We start from the raw sequence: 16,639 nt of genomic DNA on the forward strand, positions 1-16,639 counted from the left end.
CCCCCCTCTTTTTCCCCATCTCCGCCTATATTTCCCTCTTTTTTTCTCCCCCTCTTTCCCCCCACCTCCTGTTTTTTCCTCCTTTTTTTTCCCCCTCTCTACCTACTTCCCCCTCCTTTTTTCCCTCTTCTTTCCCCTTTGCCTCTTTTTTTAACGCATTCTTTTCCTTTTCTGTTCCTTTTCCCCAGGCTTCGCAGCCAGCCCCGAGCCTGTGCCCCGCCCCGGGGGCGAGCGGCAGAGCGCAGCGCAAAAAGCGCAGCGCAAAAAGCGCAGCACAAAAAGCGCAGCGCCTGCCCCGCGGGGCCAGACGGAAGAGCTCCTGCGCAGGGAAGCCCTGGGCCGAGCCCACCCTGCTGTGCTTTGGGCTCCTACCGGCTGCAGGCATGGCTGAGCAGGGCACCCAAGTCGCTCACTTCAAGCTTCGAGCTTGCCTGCTGCTGGTGCTGTGGCAGTGGGCGCAGAGAGCTGCGGCAGCGCCGTGCCAGCATGGGGAGCTGAGAGCCATCAGCAAGGACCAAGAGAAATGCTGCCCCCAGTGCAGCTCGGGCACAGGTAAGGGCAGGATGTGGCTGCTCTGCGTTCGGCAGGGTTCTTCTGTGGCAGCCAGGGCAGAGAAGTGGAGAGGAACAGCAGAGTGTCTGGCTGTGTGTCAGTGTCTCTGTGCCAGTGGCTCCTGAGTAGATGCAAACCAAACTGGCAAGGGCTTCCCTCCTGCCCCTTCAGTCTGCAGTGTGCCTTAGCTGCAGCCTGGACTGGCAGCTGCAGTGTGGCTTTGGCTTAGCTTAGCCTGGACTGGCATCTGCAGTGTGCCTTAGCTCAGCCTGGGCTGGCAGCTGCAGTGTGTCTTAGCTGCAGCCTGGACTGGCATCTGCAGTGTGCCTTAGCTCAGCCTGGGCTGGCAGCTGCAGTGTGTCTTAGCTGCAGCTTGGACTGGCATCTGCAGTGTGCCTTAGCTGCAGCCTGGACTGGCAGCTGCAGTGTGCCTTAGCTGCAGCCTGGACTGGCATTTGCAGTGTGCCTTAGCTGCATCTTGGCCTCAGGTTTCAGATTTATTACCTGCTTGTGCTTGCTACAGTGCAGAGGGAAGGGGAAAGCTGAACCCTCTGTGGGTTAGTCTTGCTGACTGAACGCTGGGTTTGAGCCCTTGCTCTGTTCAGAGGTGGCTTCAAAGCTGCTCTGTGCTGGTCAGACTTTAGAGGGGGCACAGTGTTGGTGATGCTCAGTGTGAGGATGTCCTCTGCAATTTGAGGTCCTGAAGACAGGAAACATCCTGCCTGGTTCCCTCCATCCAATTCCAAGTCAGATGGAGGCAGCAGGGGTGGCTCAGGCTAGCTGCAAGACTTACTGAGTGACATTGCTATGCCTCTTGGGCTGAAGGTCAGAGGAGGTGACTCTGCTGGCCTCTTCCATGGCCTCAGGGGCACTCACCCTCCTCTTCCTAATTTAGTGCTGTCCATAACGGCAGCCAGAGCTGAGCAGCAGGGATGGTGCAGCTGTTTCCTTGACCTACATGCACATTCCTTGTCTCTTTGCCCCAAAACAGGGAGCCTGGAGGTCTTGCCTAGCCCCTATGGTAGTGTCCTGGCCCTTCCCCCACTGCTTACAGACAGAGAGAGGCATCCCCAAGCGGTTCCCTTTTTGCTGCGTGACTTCATCGTGTTTTGGAAGGCAGGGAGAGGAAGCCAGTGGGCAGAGGAAGATGTGGGCAGCTCCCTGGTGGGGTACATTCCATCACCCACCTCAGGAAACAGGCAGTGTTTGGGTTGTGACTCTTCACTGTGGGCTTTTGAGCACACTACTAGAGCAGGCAGTGGCTTTGTCTCTTTCTTTAAGGTTCTACAGCTTTCTGGCTGAGCTGCAGTCCCAAACCACTGCCCCTCACCCTGTCCCCACAGGCCCTTCTGGACAGTCCCTGCCCAGCCTGCCTGCAGCTCCCCTGCAGATACTGAAATGCAGCTCTGAGGTCTCCCTGGAGCTTTCTCCTCTCTAGGCTCAATAACCCAAACTCTCCCAGGGGAGGTTCTGCAGCCCTCTGATCATCTTTGTGCTCTCCTCTGGACTTGCTCCAGCAGCTGCAGGTCCTCCTTATGCTGGGGACAGCAGAGCTGGAGGCAGTGCTGCAGGTGGGGTCTGAACAGGGAAGGGCAGAGGGGCAGAATCCTCTCCCTGGTCCTGCTTGTGACTCTCAGCAGCCTTCAGCAGTCTGGGTGCTGCCCTGAGGCACTTGTCTGCCTCCTGCCCTTCTCCTCTTCACCTTACAGCAAGGAGATTTTCCTCAGCCTGTTTTCAAGTGAGGCTCTGGGTGTTTGCTTTCTGCAGCAGAAGGTTCCCTTGCCAAAGACTCTCAGGGCTGTTACCTGTAGGGTGAAGCTTCCTCCCTGGGCAACCCCTTCCTGAACTCTCTGCTTCTGGCTCCCCTCTGGCAGCAGTAAGGCTGAGGCTGAAGTGAATTTCTTACCTCTGTGGCAAAGACAACTCTGACTTCTTTCATCCTTGGCAGCAAACAGCAGGCCATGTCCAGACATCGAGGACCAGGACTGCAAATGCCCCCGGGGGTACAGCTGTGCTGACACCGCCTGCAGCAGCTGCCAGAAACTGCCTGAGTGCATGGAGGGAGAGGAGCTGGTCAGGCTGGGTGAGTAAAGGGGCACACAGCTAAATGGCAGAGGGCAGTTGCTGGGGCTGGCTGGCAGCAGGGTGCCTCACTTCTCATGCCCTGCAGGGGGGATGTGGCACTTAAGGACCTCAAAGCTCAGCCAGTACCAACCCATAGGCAGGGACAGCTCCCACTAGAACAGCAGCCTGGGATTTAGGCAGCAAGCCCCTGCCTGGGCACAGGCTTGCTGCCTGCAGTCATCCCCTGGGTGTCAATTGCACCACCTCCTGCCTCACACCAAGGCAGGCTGCAGACTCCCATCTCAGCCTCACCTGCAGGCACTTTGCTGCTTCCCCTCTCTCCCTTCCATTTGCACTGCACCCCAGGGCTTTGTGTCTGCTCCTGCAGCCTGTGGCTGCTTTCATGTGTGCAGAGTGGAAACCCCTCACCATGCAGCCTCCTTCTGCACTGCAGAGAGCAGTTCTGGTGCAGAAGCAACCTTGAACAGATTCTTTTCCCCACCACAGACGGGGACAGAAAGGTCAAAGAACAAAGGAGAGGCAGAGCCTTGCAGAGAGATGAGTGTGCCTAGGAAATGTCCTGCCTACAGCATCTGACACTTCCTCAGCCCCACTCACACTCACTGAAGCCTGATTAGCTCTGCCACAGCTTTCCTCTAGTGTGTTCTGCACTCTTCTCAAGAGTCATCAAGTCACAGAATGGGTTGGGTTGGAAGGGACCTTAAAGATCATCTCCATCCAACCCCCCCTGCCACACAGCTCATTTTCTGTCTGTATAGAATGGGTTGGGTTGGAAGGGACCTTAAAGATCATCTCCATCCAACCCCCCCTGCCACACAGCTCATTTTCTGTCTGTATAGAATGGGTTGGGTTGGAAGGGACCTTAAAGATCATCTCCATCCAACCCCCCCTGCCACACAGCTCATTTTCTGTCTGTATAGAATGGGTTGGAATGGACCTTAAAGATCATCTCCATCCAATCTCCCCTGCCACACAGCTCATTTTCTGTCTATATAGGATGGGTTGGAAGGGACCTTAAAGATCATCTCCATCCACCCCCCCTGCCACACAGCTCATTTTCTGTCTATATAGGATGGGTTGGAAGGGACCTTAAAGATCATCTCCATCCAATCTCCCCTGCCACACAGCTCATTTTCTGTCTGGAATGGGTTGAGTTGGAATGGACCTTAAAGATCATCTCCATCCACCCCCCCTGCCACACAGCTTATTTTCTCTCTATCTAGAATGTCCTCCTTCTCCACTGAGCAGAGGATGCTATGGACAGAACAGCCTGACCCATGGGCTGTAAGATCAGCCCTGGCACCAATCCTGGCAGCAGCTGCAATGAGCTCTTTGGAGTCGCAGAGAGCTCCTCGTGTACTGCAGGCTGAACGCAGAGGCAATGGCTTCTGCTCTACCCTTTTGTCCCCCCCCCCACCTCTCCCACCTTTCAGTGAGGACACTGCACACTCATGATTCATGCTCTCCTTTCTTGCAGGCTTTGTGGACTTCACATTCCAGTGTAAACCCTGCGAGTGGGGGACCTACTCCAACGTCAAGTACAGTTGGTGCCGCAACTGGACCGAGTATGTATTGAACGAGGCAGCTCTGAAATGCTTCAGACCCATCTCAGAAAAGAAACCCAAGACAGGACCACCAACGAGACTAAAAGAGGAAGGATTCAAACCCAGCAGTAGGAATTTCCCTCCCTTTTGGCTCTCTGAATGCTTAGTGCCAAAGCAGGGCTGCGGGCAAACTGCTTTGTGGTTTGCTTCCAAGCGCAGCTCGAGCTGCTGCAGAATGATTCCAAGCATCCATCATTGGATAGAGACTGAGAAATGGTGGACAGAAGAGAGTTGTGATGCAGTCTTGTCCTGCTGGGCCCAAACCTGACCTGTGCTGCTAGGGATAAAAGAGAAAGGAGTGGTGGGATGGAAGCTGAGGAGCCAAGAGGAAGGCTGGAGAGGGATCAAGGGAAAGCGGCAGGGACATCCTAAATGTGTCTCTTCTCCTTCTAGCTGTGAAAGCTTTGGGTTTCTAACCATCAGGGCAGGCAACAGCACCCACAATGCAGTATGTGGCCTACCTACTGAAGATCTGCAACGAGGTACCCTCTGCTTCTCTGAGCCTGTGGCTTTGCTCTGCCCCTCCTTGAGCAGGTGCTTAGTTAGCAGCCGGCGCCCGCCGCTGCCCTGGAAATGTGCTTTGCAAACAGATGCCTCTGGTGGTTTGCTGGTTTGTTGTTTGCAGTGTTGAGATGGGCAAAGAATCAGCAAAAAAACCCCCAACCCTAAAAGGCAGAGAACAGCTCAGCAGTTGTCCTTGAGCAGAACACACTCGTGGGGGAATTGCCACTGTTCGTTGTGCTGCTCTTGCTGTTTCTGCTTTGCTCTGCTCTGGTGAGACCTTGCCTGGGGTGTTGGAGCCCTCAGCACAGGAAGGGCATGGAGGTGGTGGAGGGGGTACAGAGGAGGGTGATGAAAGTGATCAGAGGGGCTGGAGCAGCCCTGCTGTGAGAAGAAGCTGAGGGAGCTGGGAGTGTTCAGCCTGCAGAAGAGAAGGCTCCAGGGAGACCTTAGAGCTGCCTGCCAGGACCTGAAGGAGCTGCAGGAGAGCTCGGCTTGGACTTTTGATAAGGGCTTGGAGTGATAAGATGAGAGGGACTGGATTGAATCATAGACTCAAGCAGGTTGGAAGAGAGCTCCAAGCTCAGCCAGCCCAACCTAGCACCCAGCCCTGCCCAACCAACCAGACCATGGCACTAAGTGCCTCAAAGGTTGAAGGTTGAGGAGGGGCTACAGGAGATCTGGAGAGGGAATTTTGATAAGGGCTTGGAGTGATAGGATGAGAGGGAATGGATTGAAGCTTGAGGAGGGCAGGTTGAGGCTGGGGCTTAGGAAGAAGAGATGGAGGAGTCACCATCTCTGGAGGTGTTGAAGCCAAGCCTGGCTGGGGCACTTAGTGCCATGGTCTGGTTGATTGGCCAGGGCTGGGTGCTAGGTTGGGCTGGCTGAGCTTGGAGCTCTCTTCCAACCTGCTTGGTTCTATGATTCTAAGATGCTCTTTGCAGTGAGGGTGGAGAGACACTGGCACAGGTGTTCCAGGGAGGCTGGGAATGTCTCCTCCCTGGAGGTGTCCAAGGCCATGTTGGATGAGGAACTGAGCAACCTGGGCTGGTGAGAGGTGTCCCTGCCTATGGCACTTAACACAGAGGGAGGACATGGACCTGATGGAGCAGGTCCAGAGGGGCTGGAGCTCCTCTGCTACTAGGGCAAGCTGAGGGAGCTGGGGGGGTTCAGCCTGGAGAAGAGAAGGCTCCAGGGAGACCTTAGAGCATCCTGCCAGGACCTGAAGGGGCTACAATAAGGCTGCAGAGAGACTGTTAGCAAAGGCCTGCAGGGACAGGGTGAGGGGCAGTGCTTTGGGATGAGAGCAGAGCAGATGTAGATTGGATGTGAGGAACAAGCACCATGAGGATGCTGGAACACTGCAACAAGTTGCTCAGGGAGGTAGCTGAGCCCTCATCCCTGTAGATATTGAAGGTGAGGCTGCACAAGGCTCTGGGCAGCCCTAGTGGAGGATGTCCCTGCTGAGTGCAGGGGGTGGGACTGGATTACTACATTTAGTTTCTCTGCTAATCAGGGAAACGACCTACCCCTGCCCAGGAGAAACAGGGCAGAAAGAAGTGAGAGCTGCAAGAGAAAGCTTGGAGGAGGAGGAGATGATTGGATGAATGCTTCTCACCACAGGCCATGCCCTGTTGGAGCATCTCAGTTCTGCTGCTGCCTGCACTGCTCTTTGGTTTTGTTTTGCCTTAGAAAATCCTTTTCCACAGAAGGAGATGAGTGAGGCTCTGCCTTGCCTTGAGGCTCTGCCTTGCCTTCCAGCCTCTGCCTTGCCTTCCAGCCTCTGCCTTGCCTTCAGCCAGAGCCCAAGCAGGGGATTTTCCTAACTCATTCTTCACTCTGTTTGATTGCAGCTCCTGTGAAAGCTCTCTCTCTCTACACCACCATCCTGGCCATCCTCACTGCTGTGGCTCTGTTTGTCCTCATCCTGCTGACCTTCCTCTTGCATTTCTGCATCTGGTCGCTGAATAAAGAGAAATACTCCACAGCAGAGAGTAAGTGAACCTCTTGGGGGCTTGTGGGCAGCTTCTCACTGGTGGGCAAATGCATCCATTGAGCCAGAGTCAGGATAAATCAGGTGGAACCACAGAACTAACCAGGTTGGAAATGATCTCTAGGATCATCCAGAGCAACCTATCAACTTAACCCTTTTAATTAACCCATGGCACTAAATGTCTTGTCCAGTCTGCTCTTGAACACCTCCAGGGATGGGGACTCCACCACCTCCCTGGGCAGCCCATTGCAATGCCAATCTCTTTCTGTGGAGAACTTCTTTCAGACATCCAGCTTGAACCTGCTGTGGTGAAGCTTTAAGCTTGTTCTGTCCCTGGCTGCCTGGCAGCAGAGCCCAACCCCACCTGGCTACAGCCTCCCTTCAGGTAGCTGTAGACAGCAATGAGCTCTGCCCTGAGCCTCCTCTTCCAGGTGTTCAAGAACAGCCTGGCTGGGGCACTTAGTGCCATGGTCTGGGTGCTTGGCCAGGGCTGGGTGCTAGGCTGGGCTGGCTGAGCTTGGAGCTCTCTTCCAACCTGCTTGATTCTGTGGTTCTGCAGGCTGCACACCCTCAGCTCCCTCAGCCTCTCCTCACAGGGCTGTGCTCCAGGCCCCTCCCCAGCCTTGCTGCCCTTCTCCAAACACCTTCCAGCACCTCAGCATCTCTCTGCAATGGAGGAGCCCAGAACTGGACACAGCACTGCAGGGGTGTCCTGTGCAGTGCTGAGCACAGGGGCAGAAGAACCTCCCTTGTCCTGCTGCCCACACTGCTCCTGAGCCAGCCCAGGATGCCATTGGCTCTGCTGCCCACCTGGGCACTGCTGCCTCCTCTGCAGCTCCTCTCTGCCAGCACCTCCAGCTCCCTCTCTGCCTGGCTGCTCTCAGCCACTCTGCCCCCAGCCTGTAGCACTGCATGAGTCAAGATGGTTTTGCTCTGTGGCTGGGGGGGGCTTAGTTTCACTGAGCTTTGGCATTTTAGTGAGAGGTTGTGTGGGTAAAGAGCAGAGAGCAGCCTGAGAGGGAACTTGACCCATGCTCAGCAAGAGCTGAAAGGTGGAGGGCAAGAGGATGGGGCTGGACTCTTCTCAGTGGTGCCCAGGGGCAGGACTCAAACTGGAACCCAACAGGTTCCACCTCCACAGAAGGGGAAACTTCCCTGTGAGGAAAGCAGGCTGAGGAAAGTCTCCTTCTGTGGAGAGATTCCAAACCCCCTTAGAGCTGTGATCCTGGGCAAGCTGCTGTGGGTGCCCCTGCTGTGAGCAGGGGGCTTGGGTTGGGTGAGCTCCAGAGGTCCCACCACGCTGGGCAGCTACCTGACATGTATGAAGGCCTCTTTTGCTTGTTCTCCTTGCAGATCTGGAGCATCACTTCCCCTGGCACCTGGTACCTCCACAACCCTCACACCACAGAGAGGAAACTTCCAGCTGCCAGTTTCCAGAAGAAGAACATGGAGAGAAAAGCCCAGAGGAAAAGCCTTGCCCTTTCCACCTCCCATGAGAACAGCTCTCTGGCTCTCTGCTGGGAGTGGGGGGCAGCTGGGCTCAGCTTGCCAAGCAACCAGGAGGGAGGAGCTGGGGGTCTGAAGCATGCTTGGATACCTAGGAATAAGGAGTGGGCTTGGGAGGAGCTTTGCTTTGCTTCTGTTCACCAAGCCTAGCACTTAGAGATAGGGAAGCTGCTAAGCCAGGCTGGCATTCGGTGCAGCTGTGCTGCTGCAAGGTCCCTGGCTTTGGGGGAGGGCTTATTTTGGGATGTTCTTTTCATCTTCGGGGCTGGGGGACCCTCCTTGTGCATCTTCTGTGTGTCTCTGTGGAGCTCCAACAGATTGATGTGTTTGCAGTGGGGGGCACTGTCCCTCTGTCCATCCCTTCAGGGCTACAGCAGTGCCTGGAGAGCTCTCTCAGGGCTAAAGGCTCTCACAGATTCCACAGGGCTACAGCAGTGCCTGGAGGGCTCTCACAGCTTCCTCAGGGCTCTCCCAGCAGTGCCTGGAGGGCTCTCAGAGGGCTACAGCAGTGCCTGGAGGGCTCTCACAGCTCTCACAAGCTATCCATATTCCCCAGATGTGTCCTGCTGCTCATTTGAAGGGAGCAAGGCTCTGTCCCTAGCAGCTGCATCTCCTGCTCTTCTCCAAGCAGGCAGTGCTCTGCCCTCCTGCCAAGCTGCCCTCTTTGCCCCGTGATGTGCTGGGGGAGGGAGTTCTGCCTGTCTGATGATGTTGAAGTGGGGGGAGGGAGTGTGGGGGGGGGGGGGGTCTGCCTGCCAGGCTATAGAGCAGTGGCAGCTGATTGCTCCTGGCTGGGGCCAGGGAGCAGCTCCCACCCAGGATCAAGGAGCAGCTCCTGTTTTGCAACCATGGTGGAGCTCCTGTCTTGGGACCAGGGAGCTGCCTCCTGCCCAGAGCCATGGACTCAGCAACCTTCCTGGGCAAAAGAAGAATTCCAATGAATTAAGAACTGAATAAATCTCCCTTGAGGAACGGGAGATTGTGAGTGTCTGGTGGAAGTCTGTGCCTCCAGCAGCCTGCAGCAACCCCTTGGTGAGGTGCACAGGGCACTGTGGGGGTTGCAGAGCCACCACTGCTGCCAGTTCAAACTGAAACCCCAGCAGCAGAGCCAGATTCATCACTGGAAATCTGCTGGGTGGCCTTTTGGGTTTCTAGATGCTTACCTTGAAGAGCAGTCCCACACTTCCTGCTTACCTAACCACCTGACTTTGATGGGAAAAGCAACCCAGTTCCTGGCTTCTTAAAGCTCCAAAGCAGAGGGGAAAAACCCAAAGTGTGACTCATTTGAGCCCTGGAGAATGCCAGTGCAGGAGCTGCTCTCTGTGTCGAAGGAGCTGCAAGCCACCGGCTCAGAAGGCTGAGCTGGCAAGACAGCACTGAAGTTTCCATGCAGAAAGAATCCAGCCCCTGCTGAGGGACTTCTCCTCTTTCTTTGAGTGCCCAATGGTAGTTAAGTGGCCAGAGGGGTGAGTTTGAACAGGAGCAAGGCAGCCTTGAAGGCAGCTCCCTGCCCAGAGTGCTCTGCACATCGCCCCCATGCAGCCACTCTGCTGTATCCTTCCCAGGCACAGAGCAGCTCTTCCTTCCCCCTTCTTCTTCTCTCTTCCTTCCCCCTTCTTCTTCTCCCTTCCTTCCCCCTTCTTTTCTCTCTTCCTTCCCCCTTCTTCTTCTCTCTTCCTTCCCCCTTCTTTTCTCTCTTCCTTCCCCCTTCTTTTCTCTCTTCCTTCCCCCTTCTTCTTCTCTCTTCCTTCCCCCTTCTTTTCTCCCTTCCTTCCCCCTTCTTTTCTCCCTTCCTTCCCCCTTCTTTTCTCCCTTCCTTCCCCCTTCTTTTCTCCCTTCCTTCCCCCTTCTTTTCTCCCTTCCTTCCCCCTTCTTTTCTCCCTTCCTTCCCCCTTCTTTTCTCCCTTCCTTCCCCCTTCTTTTCTCCCTTCCTTCCCCCTTCTTTTCTCCCTTCCTTCCCCCTTCTTTTCTCCCTTCCTTCCCCCTTCTTTTCTCCCTTCCTTCCCCCTTCTTTTCTCCCTTCCTTCCCCCTTCTTTTCTCCCTTCCTTCCCCCTTCTTTTCTCCCTTCCTTCCCCCTTCTTTTCTCCCTTCCTTCCCCCTTCTTTTCTCCCTTCCTTTGATCCCCCAAAATCCCACCTGGGAATACCCCAAGGCAAGCTCATCCAGTCCCTACCCCTTTGAGTGCCCTGTGGAATCCCTAAAAATGCCCCTTGGACCCCCAAAATCACAACTGTGCTGTGTCCAGTTCTGGGCTCCTGAATTGAAGAGAGATGCTGAGGTGCTGGAAGGTGTTGAGAGAAGGGCAGCAAGGCTGGGGAGGGGCCTGGAGCACAGCCCTGTGAGGAGAGGCTGAGGGAGCTGGGGGGGTGCAGCCTGCAGCAGAGGAGGCTCAGGGCACAGCTCATTGCTGTCTGCAGCTGCCTGCAGGGAGGCTGTAGCCAGGTGGGGTTGGGCTCTGCTGCCAGGCAGCCAGCACCAGAAGAAGGGGACACAGCCTCAAGCTGTGCCAGGGCAGGTCTAGGCTGGATGTTGTTAGGAAGTTGTTGTCAGAGAGAGTGATTGGCATTGGAATGGGCTGCCCAGGGAGGTGGTGGAGTGGCTGTGGCTGGAGGTGTTGCAGCCAAGCCTGGCTGGGGCACTTAGTGCCATGGTCTGGTTGGTTGGGCAGGGCTGGGTGCTAGGCTGGGCTGGCTGAGCTTGGAGCTCTCTTCCAGCCTGCTCGATTCTATTACCATCCAGTTCCAACCCCCCTGCCATGGGCAAGGACACCTCACACTAGATCAGGTTGCTCAGAGCCACATCCAGCCTGGCCTTAAACACCTCCAGCAATGAGGCTTCCACCACCTCCCTGGGTAACCTGTGCCTGAGTCTCAGAACCCTCATGGTGAAGAGCTGAGGGTCAGCCAGGGTGAGCAGGGGAGAGGAAGGTCACAAGTATGTGCTCCTCCACTTGCTGCTCGTTTAAATTCCTCTTGGCTTAGCTTCTGCAGTGTCTGAGCTGCGAGAGCATCTCCTGTCGCTTTGAAACCTCTTTCTCTTGCTCCCTGTCTCCCTGGCCCCCCCCCAGGTGTCAGCCTTTCCTGCTGAGATGGAGCCCTGGTCCCCTGCTGCTTGGCTGCCACCTCCACCAAAGGAGAAACCAAAGAGTTTTAACCTAACGAGGTGAGAAAAGATCTGATGAGGGAGCTGGAGGGACACCTCTGAAGTGATGAGCCAGCCTGGGGCATCCCCGCGGGGTAAGTCTGAGCCCTTGCAGCTCCTCTCCTTTCCTCCCTAGCTCAAGGTCTGGGCTGATTCTGGATTGCATCAGTCAGGACCAGCCTCGGTTTTTCCTTTCTCTATTTAATTGTTCCCCCAAAATCAGCAGTGACTTTGCCTGCCAGTGGCCATGGAATGGAGCCTGAGTGCCTGAGGCAGATTTTGGCCTCCACTTTGGCATTTTAATTCTGGGTGTAAAACCCAGCAACAATTTTCACCTCCTTGCATTTATTCAAGGAGTGTTTCGACGACTGCTAAGTGAGGGCAGTAAAATGCTTCTCTCTGCTGTCTTTCTCCCTCCCTCTCTCTGCTGCCTCTCTCCCTCCCTCTCTCTGCTGTCTTTCTCTCTCCCTCCCTCTCTCTGCTGTCTTTCTCTCTCCCTCCCTCTCTCTGCTGTCTTTCTCTCTCCCTCCCTCTCTCTGCTGCCTTTCTCCCTCCCTCCCTCTCTCTGCTGCCTTTCTCCCTCCCTCCCTCTCTCTGCTGCCTCTCTCCCTCCCTCTCTTTGTCTTTTCTTCTCCAGTGATCTGAAAGAGCTGCTCACAACCTGCTTTGTAGATGCCAACAGAGGGCACCTCAGTTACACTGATTTGGCCTGGGGAAAACCTCTCGGTGAGGAAAGGGAAAGCTCCTGCTGGAACTTTCAGCCTTTGCTCTGGCAGGCAAACCTTCAGAAGTGCCTTGGAGAAGGGTTTGGGTCCTTCAAATCAACCAGGAGGAAGGAAATGCAGTGTGGAGCCTATCCTGATGCTCATTTAGCCCACTGCTGAGTGTCTCTCCCATTTTAAGTGCTCTCAGCAGCCAGGGGCAGAGAGAACAAAGGCAGGAGAGTTGGACTTGATGATCTCCAGAGGTCCCTTTCAGCCCCTGTGATCTTTTGCTTCTAGGCTTCATAGAAGGGACCTCAAGCATCAGCCAGTTCCAACCCCCTGCAATATGCAGGGACAGCTCCCACTAGAACAGATCACTCAAGACCTCGTCCCACCTGGCCCTGAGCAGCTCCAGGGAGGTTGTGGAGCACAGAAGCACCCAATGTGATGGAAGATCAATCAGATTCTATGACTCTGAAGACACAGGGCTCTGGAAACACTTCATGTGTTGAGGAAGCCAGGTGGGATTTACACCACCTGTTCTCCTCCAGCCTTACACAGCCAGGGCTCTGCATGCCAGCCTGGCAAAAGACAATTCCCACTGCAATCCGAGAGGCACAACTTTCTGTCTCTCTGCCATCGACTCTCCCTTGCCATTGACTCCCTGTACAAAGGAGTCTATTGTCTGAGTGCCTTGCCCACTGCTGCCTGCATTAATTCCTCCCTTTCACAGGCTCTGCTCTTCCCACTGCCCTTTGCTGAGGGAGATTTTAAGCTCCTTTCTGCTTTGGCAACAGCAGAATCTGCCAGATGGCTTTTCTCTGCTGGTTAGGCCAGGTGCTTTTGAAGGGCTGTGCTGCATTCAGAGCACCTCAGACACTCTCTTTAATCATAGTAATCACAGAACCAAGCAGGTTGGAAGAGAGCTCCAAGCTCAGCCAGCCCAACCTAGCACCCAGCCCTGCCCAACCAACCAGACCATGGCACTAAGTGCCGCAGCCAGGCTTGGCTGCAACACCTCCAGGGATGGAGACTCCACCACCTCCCTGGGCAGCCCATTCCAGTGCCAATCACTCTCTCTGCCAACAGCTTCCTCACTGCTGCCTCATCTTCAGCTCCTCTCTCCCAGCACCCCCAGCTCCCTCTCTGCCTGGCTGCTCTCAGCCACACAGTCCCCAGCCTGTAGTGCTGCTTGGGGTTGTTGTGGCCAAAGTGCAGAACCCTGCTCTTGGCCTTGTTCAGTCTCCTCCCATTGGCCTCTGCCCACCCATCCAGCCTGGCCAGGTCCCTCTGCAGGGCTCTGCTCCCATCCACCAGCTCCACAGCTGCTCCTAGCTTGGTGTCATCTGCAAACTCACTGCTGCTGGACTCAATCCCCTGCTCCAGATCATCAATACAACTTCCCTGGGCAACCTGTGCCAGTGTCTCACCACCCTCCTGCTGACAACCTTCTTCCTAAGATCCATCCTAAACCTTCTCTCCTTCAGCTCCAAACCAGGTCCTGACTCGACTCCTGCAGCACCTGCAGAGGCAGAGATGTGCCTGACCCACATGGATGCTGTGGGGACAATCACTCAAGGGCTGTGCCAAAGCATCTCTGGGTATGAGCAGTCTGGGCTATGTTGGGCAGACAGAGAGAGGCTTCCAAGCCAGCAGCAGGATGTTCCTTGGGCTAAGTACAGCTTCAGAGTCCATAGCTGGGAGAGAGGGGGTGGGGGGGTGCATGGATAGATGGGTGCATGGGTGAGTGGGTGGGTGGATGGAAGTGTGGGTGAGTGGGAGGTGGATGAGTGCATCCATTGGTGGGTGGGTGGGTGGATGAGTGGATGAGTGGGTGGATGGATGTGTGGATGAGTGCATGGGTGAGTGGGTGGATGTATGGATGAGTGCATGGGTGGGTGGATGGATGGGTGGATGAGTGAGTGGATGGGTAGATGATTGGATGGGTGGATGAGTGAGTGCATGGGTGAGTGGGTGGATGGATGTGTGGATGAGTGCATGGGTGAGTGGGTGGATGGATGGATGAGTGGATGGGTGGGTGGATGGAAGCGTGGGTGGGTGGATGGATGGGTGGATGAGTGAGTGGATGGGTAGATGATTGGATGGGTGGATGAGTGAGTGCATGGGTGAGTGGGTGGATGGATGGATGAGTGGATGGGTGGGTGGATAGATGGGTGGATGAGTGAGTGGGTGGATGTTTGGATGGATGGGTGGGTGGATGGATCAGTGGATGTGTGGATCCCCAGAGGAGACCAAGGTGCAGGCTTCTCTCTGGCACTGCCTCTCTAATCCCCGTGGCAGCTGGAGCTCACCAGTAATGAGGTGTTTGCACTCTCCAAAGCCAAGTCCCTTTGCCCTGCAGAGGAGCTGGGCTTGGCTGTAACTCCATCTGTCCCTGGGAGGCTACAAAGCTTCTGGTTGGTGATGCTGCCTCTGTTGCCTCTTGGCTTTTGGATATACAGTAAGGAAATGAGTGTTTGCAGCTGGGATGAAAGGATGGGAAGGGAAATGAGAGCAGAACCCACTGTAACCTGAAGAAGCCTGACCTATTAGCAGCCACCCCTGTGAATTTGGTTTCCCTCCTGCCAGCAGGAGCCCAGGTAACTTCTGTGCTGCTAATAAGCACCTGTCCTTTGTTTAGCATCACTGGTGCCCTGGGATCCTGGCTCAGCAGCTGAATTCCCGGGTGGAAAGCTCTCTAGCTGAGCAAACAAGCTGCTCCAGGAAAACAAGTGCCACACTGCTAACAGCCTGCAGGGCAGGAAGCTGCTACAGGCTGCTGTCCTGAGCTGCACCTCTCCAGCAACTGGAAAACGCCCAACTGAAGTGGCCTTGGTCTGGTACCCCTCTGAGGGGGTCTTCTGCTTGTCCTCAGCACACAGCTGATGACTCTCAGCCCCACAGCCCCACTCCCATCACTATCTTTAGGGTGAGTGGCAGCAGAGGGCACTCAGCTCACAGCTCCACTCCCAGCACTGGCTTTAGGGTGAGTGGCAGCAGAGGGCACTCAGCTCCACAGCCCCATTCCCTGCATCAGTTTTAGGGTGAGTGGCAGCAGAGGGCACCCAGGGCAGAGGCTGGAAGTGCCAAGACAAGGCAAAGGCTCTTAGCAGAGGAAGAGAAGCTGGTGCTGAGCCTCTGGAGAGGCAGGAAATGGAAGCCTGAGCAGTGTTTCCTGGAGAAGACAGCAAGTACTGAACACAAAGAGCTCTTCATGCAGCACTGCTGCCTCTATTGCCAGGGTGATGATGCAAGCTGGGAGTCGCTGCCCTTTATCAGCACAGGGAGCTGGATGGCTGCACAAACAACCAGGATGTGCTCTTAAGCCCTGCCAGCAGCGCTCTGCAGAGGACCAGGGAGCCTCCTCCTTCACAGCACAGCCCACTGGGAGAAATCAAGTTGACCTTCCTGGATGAGGAACTGGCTGGATGGTGGCAGGCAGAGAGCAGGTGTCGAGGGCACAAAGTCCAGAGGAGGACCAGTGCCAAGTGGCTCCCTCAGGGGTCAGTGCTGGCAGCAGTGATGTTGAACATCTTTGTCACTGCTATGGACAGAGCAATCAGTGCACCCTCAGCAAGTCTGCAGCTGGCACCAAGCTGTGTGGCACAGTCGACTTGCTAGAGGGCAGGGATCCATCCAGAGGCACCTGGGCAGGCTGCAGAGGTGAGCCCAGGCCAAGCTCATGGCATTCAACAAGGCTGAGTGTAAGGTCCTGCACCTGGGTCAGTGCAATCCCAAGCACAGCTCCAGGCTGGGTGGGGAATGGCTGAGAGCAGCTCTGAGGAACAGGACCTGGGGGTCTGGGGTGAGGAAAAGCTCAACAGGAGCCTGCAGTGTGAGTGCAGCTCAGACACAACCCTGTGCTGGGCTGCAGCAAGAGCAGTGTGGGCACAGGGCAAGGGAGGGGATCCTGCCCCTTGGCTCTGCTCTCCTCAGACCCCACCTGCAGTCCTGGGGGCAGTTCTGGAGCCCCCAGCACAAGCAGGACATGGAAGTGTTGGAGCCAGTCCAGAGGAGGCCACCAAGATGCTGAGAGGGCTGCAGCAGCTCTGCTCTGAGCACAGGCTGAGAGAGTTGGGGCTGTGCAGCCTGGAGAAGAGAAGGCTTGGAGGAGACCTTGGAGTGGCCTTGCAGGATCTGAAGGGGACTACAGGAGGGCTGGGGAGGGACTATTGAGAAGGTCTGGGAATGAGAGGATGAGGAGGAATGGGTTTGGAGTGTCAGAGGGGAGATTGAAAGTGGATGTTAGGAAAGGGTTCTTTGTAGTGAGGGTGGTGAGACACTGGCACAGGTTGCCCAGGGAGGTTGTGGAGCACAGAAGCACCCACTGTGATCAACCACATTGGGTGCTTCTGTGCTCCACAACCTCCCTGGAGATATTCAAGACCAGGTTTGATGAGGTCTTGAGCAAGCTGTTCTAGTGGGAGGTGTCCCTGCCTATAGCAGGGGCTTGGAACTGGCTGCTCCTTGTGGTCCCTTCCCACCCTGACTGATTCTCTGACTCTGAGGTTTGTGTTTGCTGTGCCCTTTGAAGCACCTCTCAGAGGCTTTG

The 16,639-nt window shown here is 55.6% G+C and overlaps 1 protein-coding gene across 1 annotated transcript; it reads left to right on the forward strand.

Moving 5' to 3' along the window:
- Nucleotides 1-332: 332 nt before the first annotated feature.
- On the forward strand, nt 333-8,574 carry TNFRSF18 (TNF receptor superfamily member 18). The gene is made up of 6 exons (XM_064171863.1): nt 333-552; nt 2,501-2,635; nt 4,115-4,202; nt 4,635-4,723; nt 6,596-6,736; nt 8,089-8,574. The coding sequence occupies exons 1-6, from the start codon at nt 384-386 to the stop codon at nt 8,229-8,231; spliced, it is 765 nt and encodes a 254-aa protein (XP_064027933.1). The 5' UTR covers nt 333-383; the 3' UTR covers nt 8,232-8,574.
- Nucleotides 8,575-16,639: the final 8,065 nt, after the last annotated feature.

Source organism: Pogoniulus pusillus, chromosome 36 (assembly GCF_015220805.1).
Source record: "Pogoniulus pusillus isolate bPogPus1 chromosome 36, bPogPus1.pri, whole genome shotgun sequence".
NCBI classification, from domain to species: Eukaryota; Metazoa; Chordata; class Aves; order Piciformes; family Lybiidae; genus Pogoniulus; species Pogoniulus pusillus.

Excerpts from the sequence above, each read along its gene's own strand:
- TNFRSF18 (XM_064171863.1), top strand. The coding sequence starts at position 384 with ATGGCTGAGCAGGGCACCCAAGTCGCTCACTTCAAGCTTCGAGCTTGC. Across the intron at positions 553-2,500 it reads CCAGTGCAGCTCGGGCACAG|CAAACAGCAGGCCATGTCCA; the intron begins GTAAGGGCAGGA and ends CATCCTTGGCAG. Across the intron at positions 4,724-6,595 it reads TACTGAAGATCTGCAACGAG|CTCCTGTGAAAGCTCTCTCT; the intron begins GTACCCTCTGCT and ends GTTTGATTGCAG.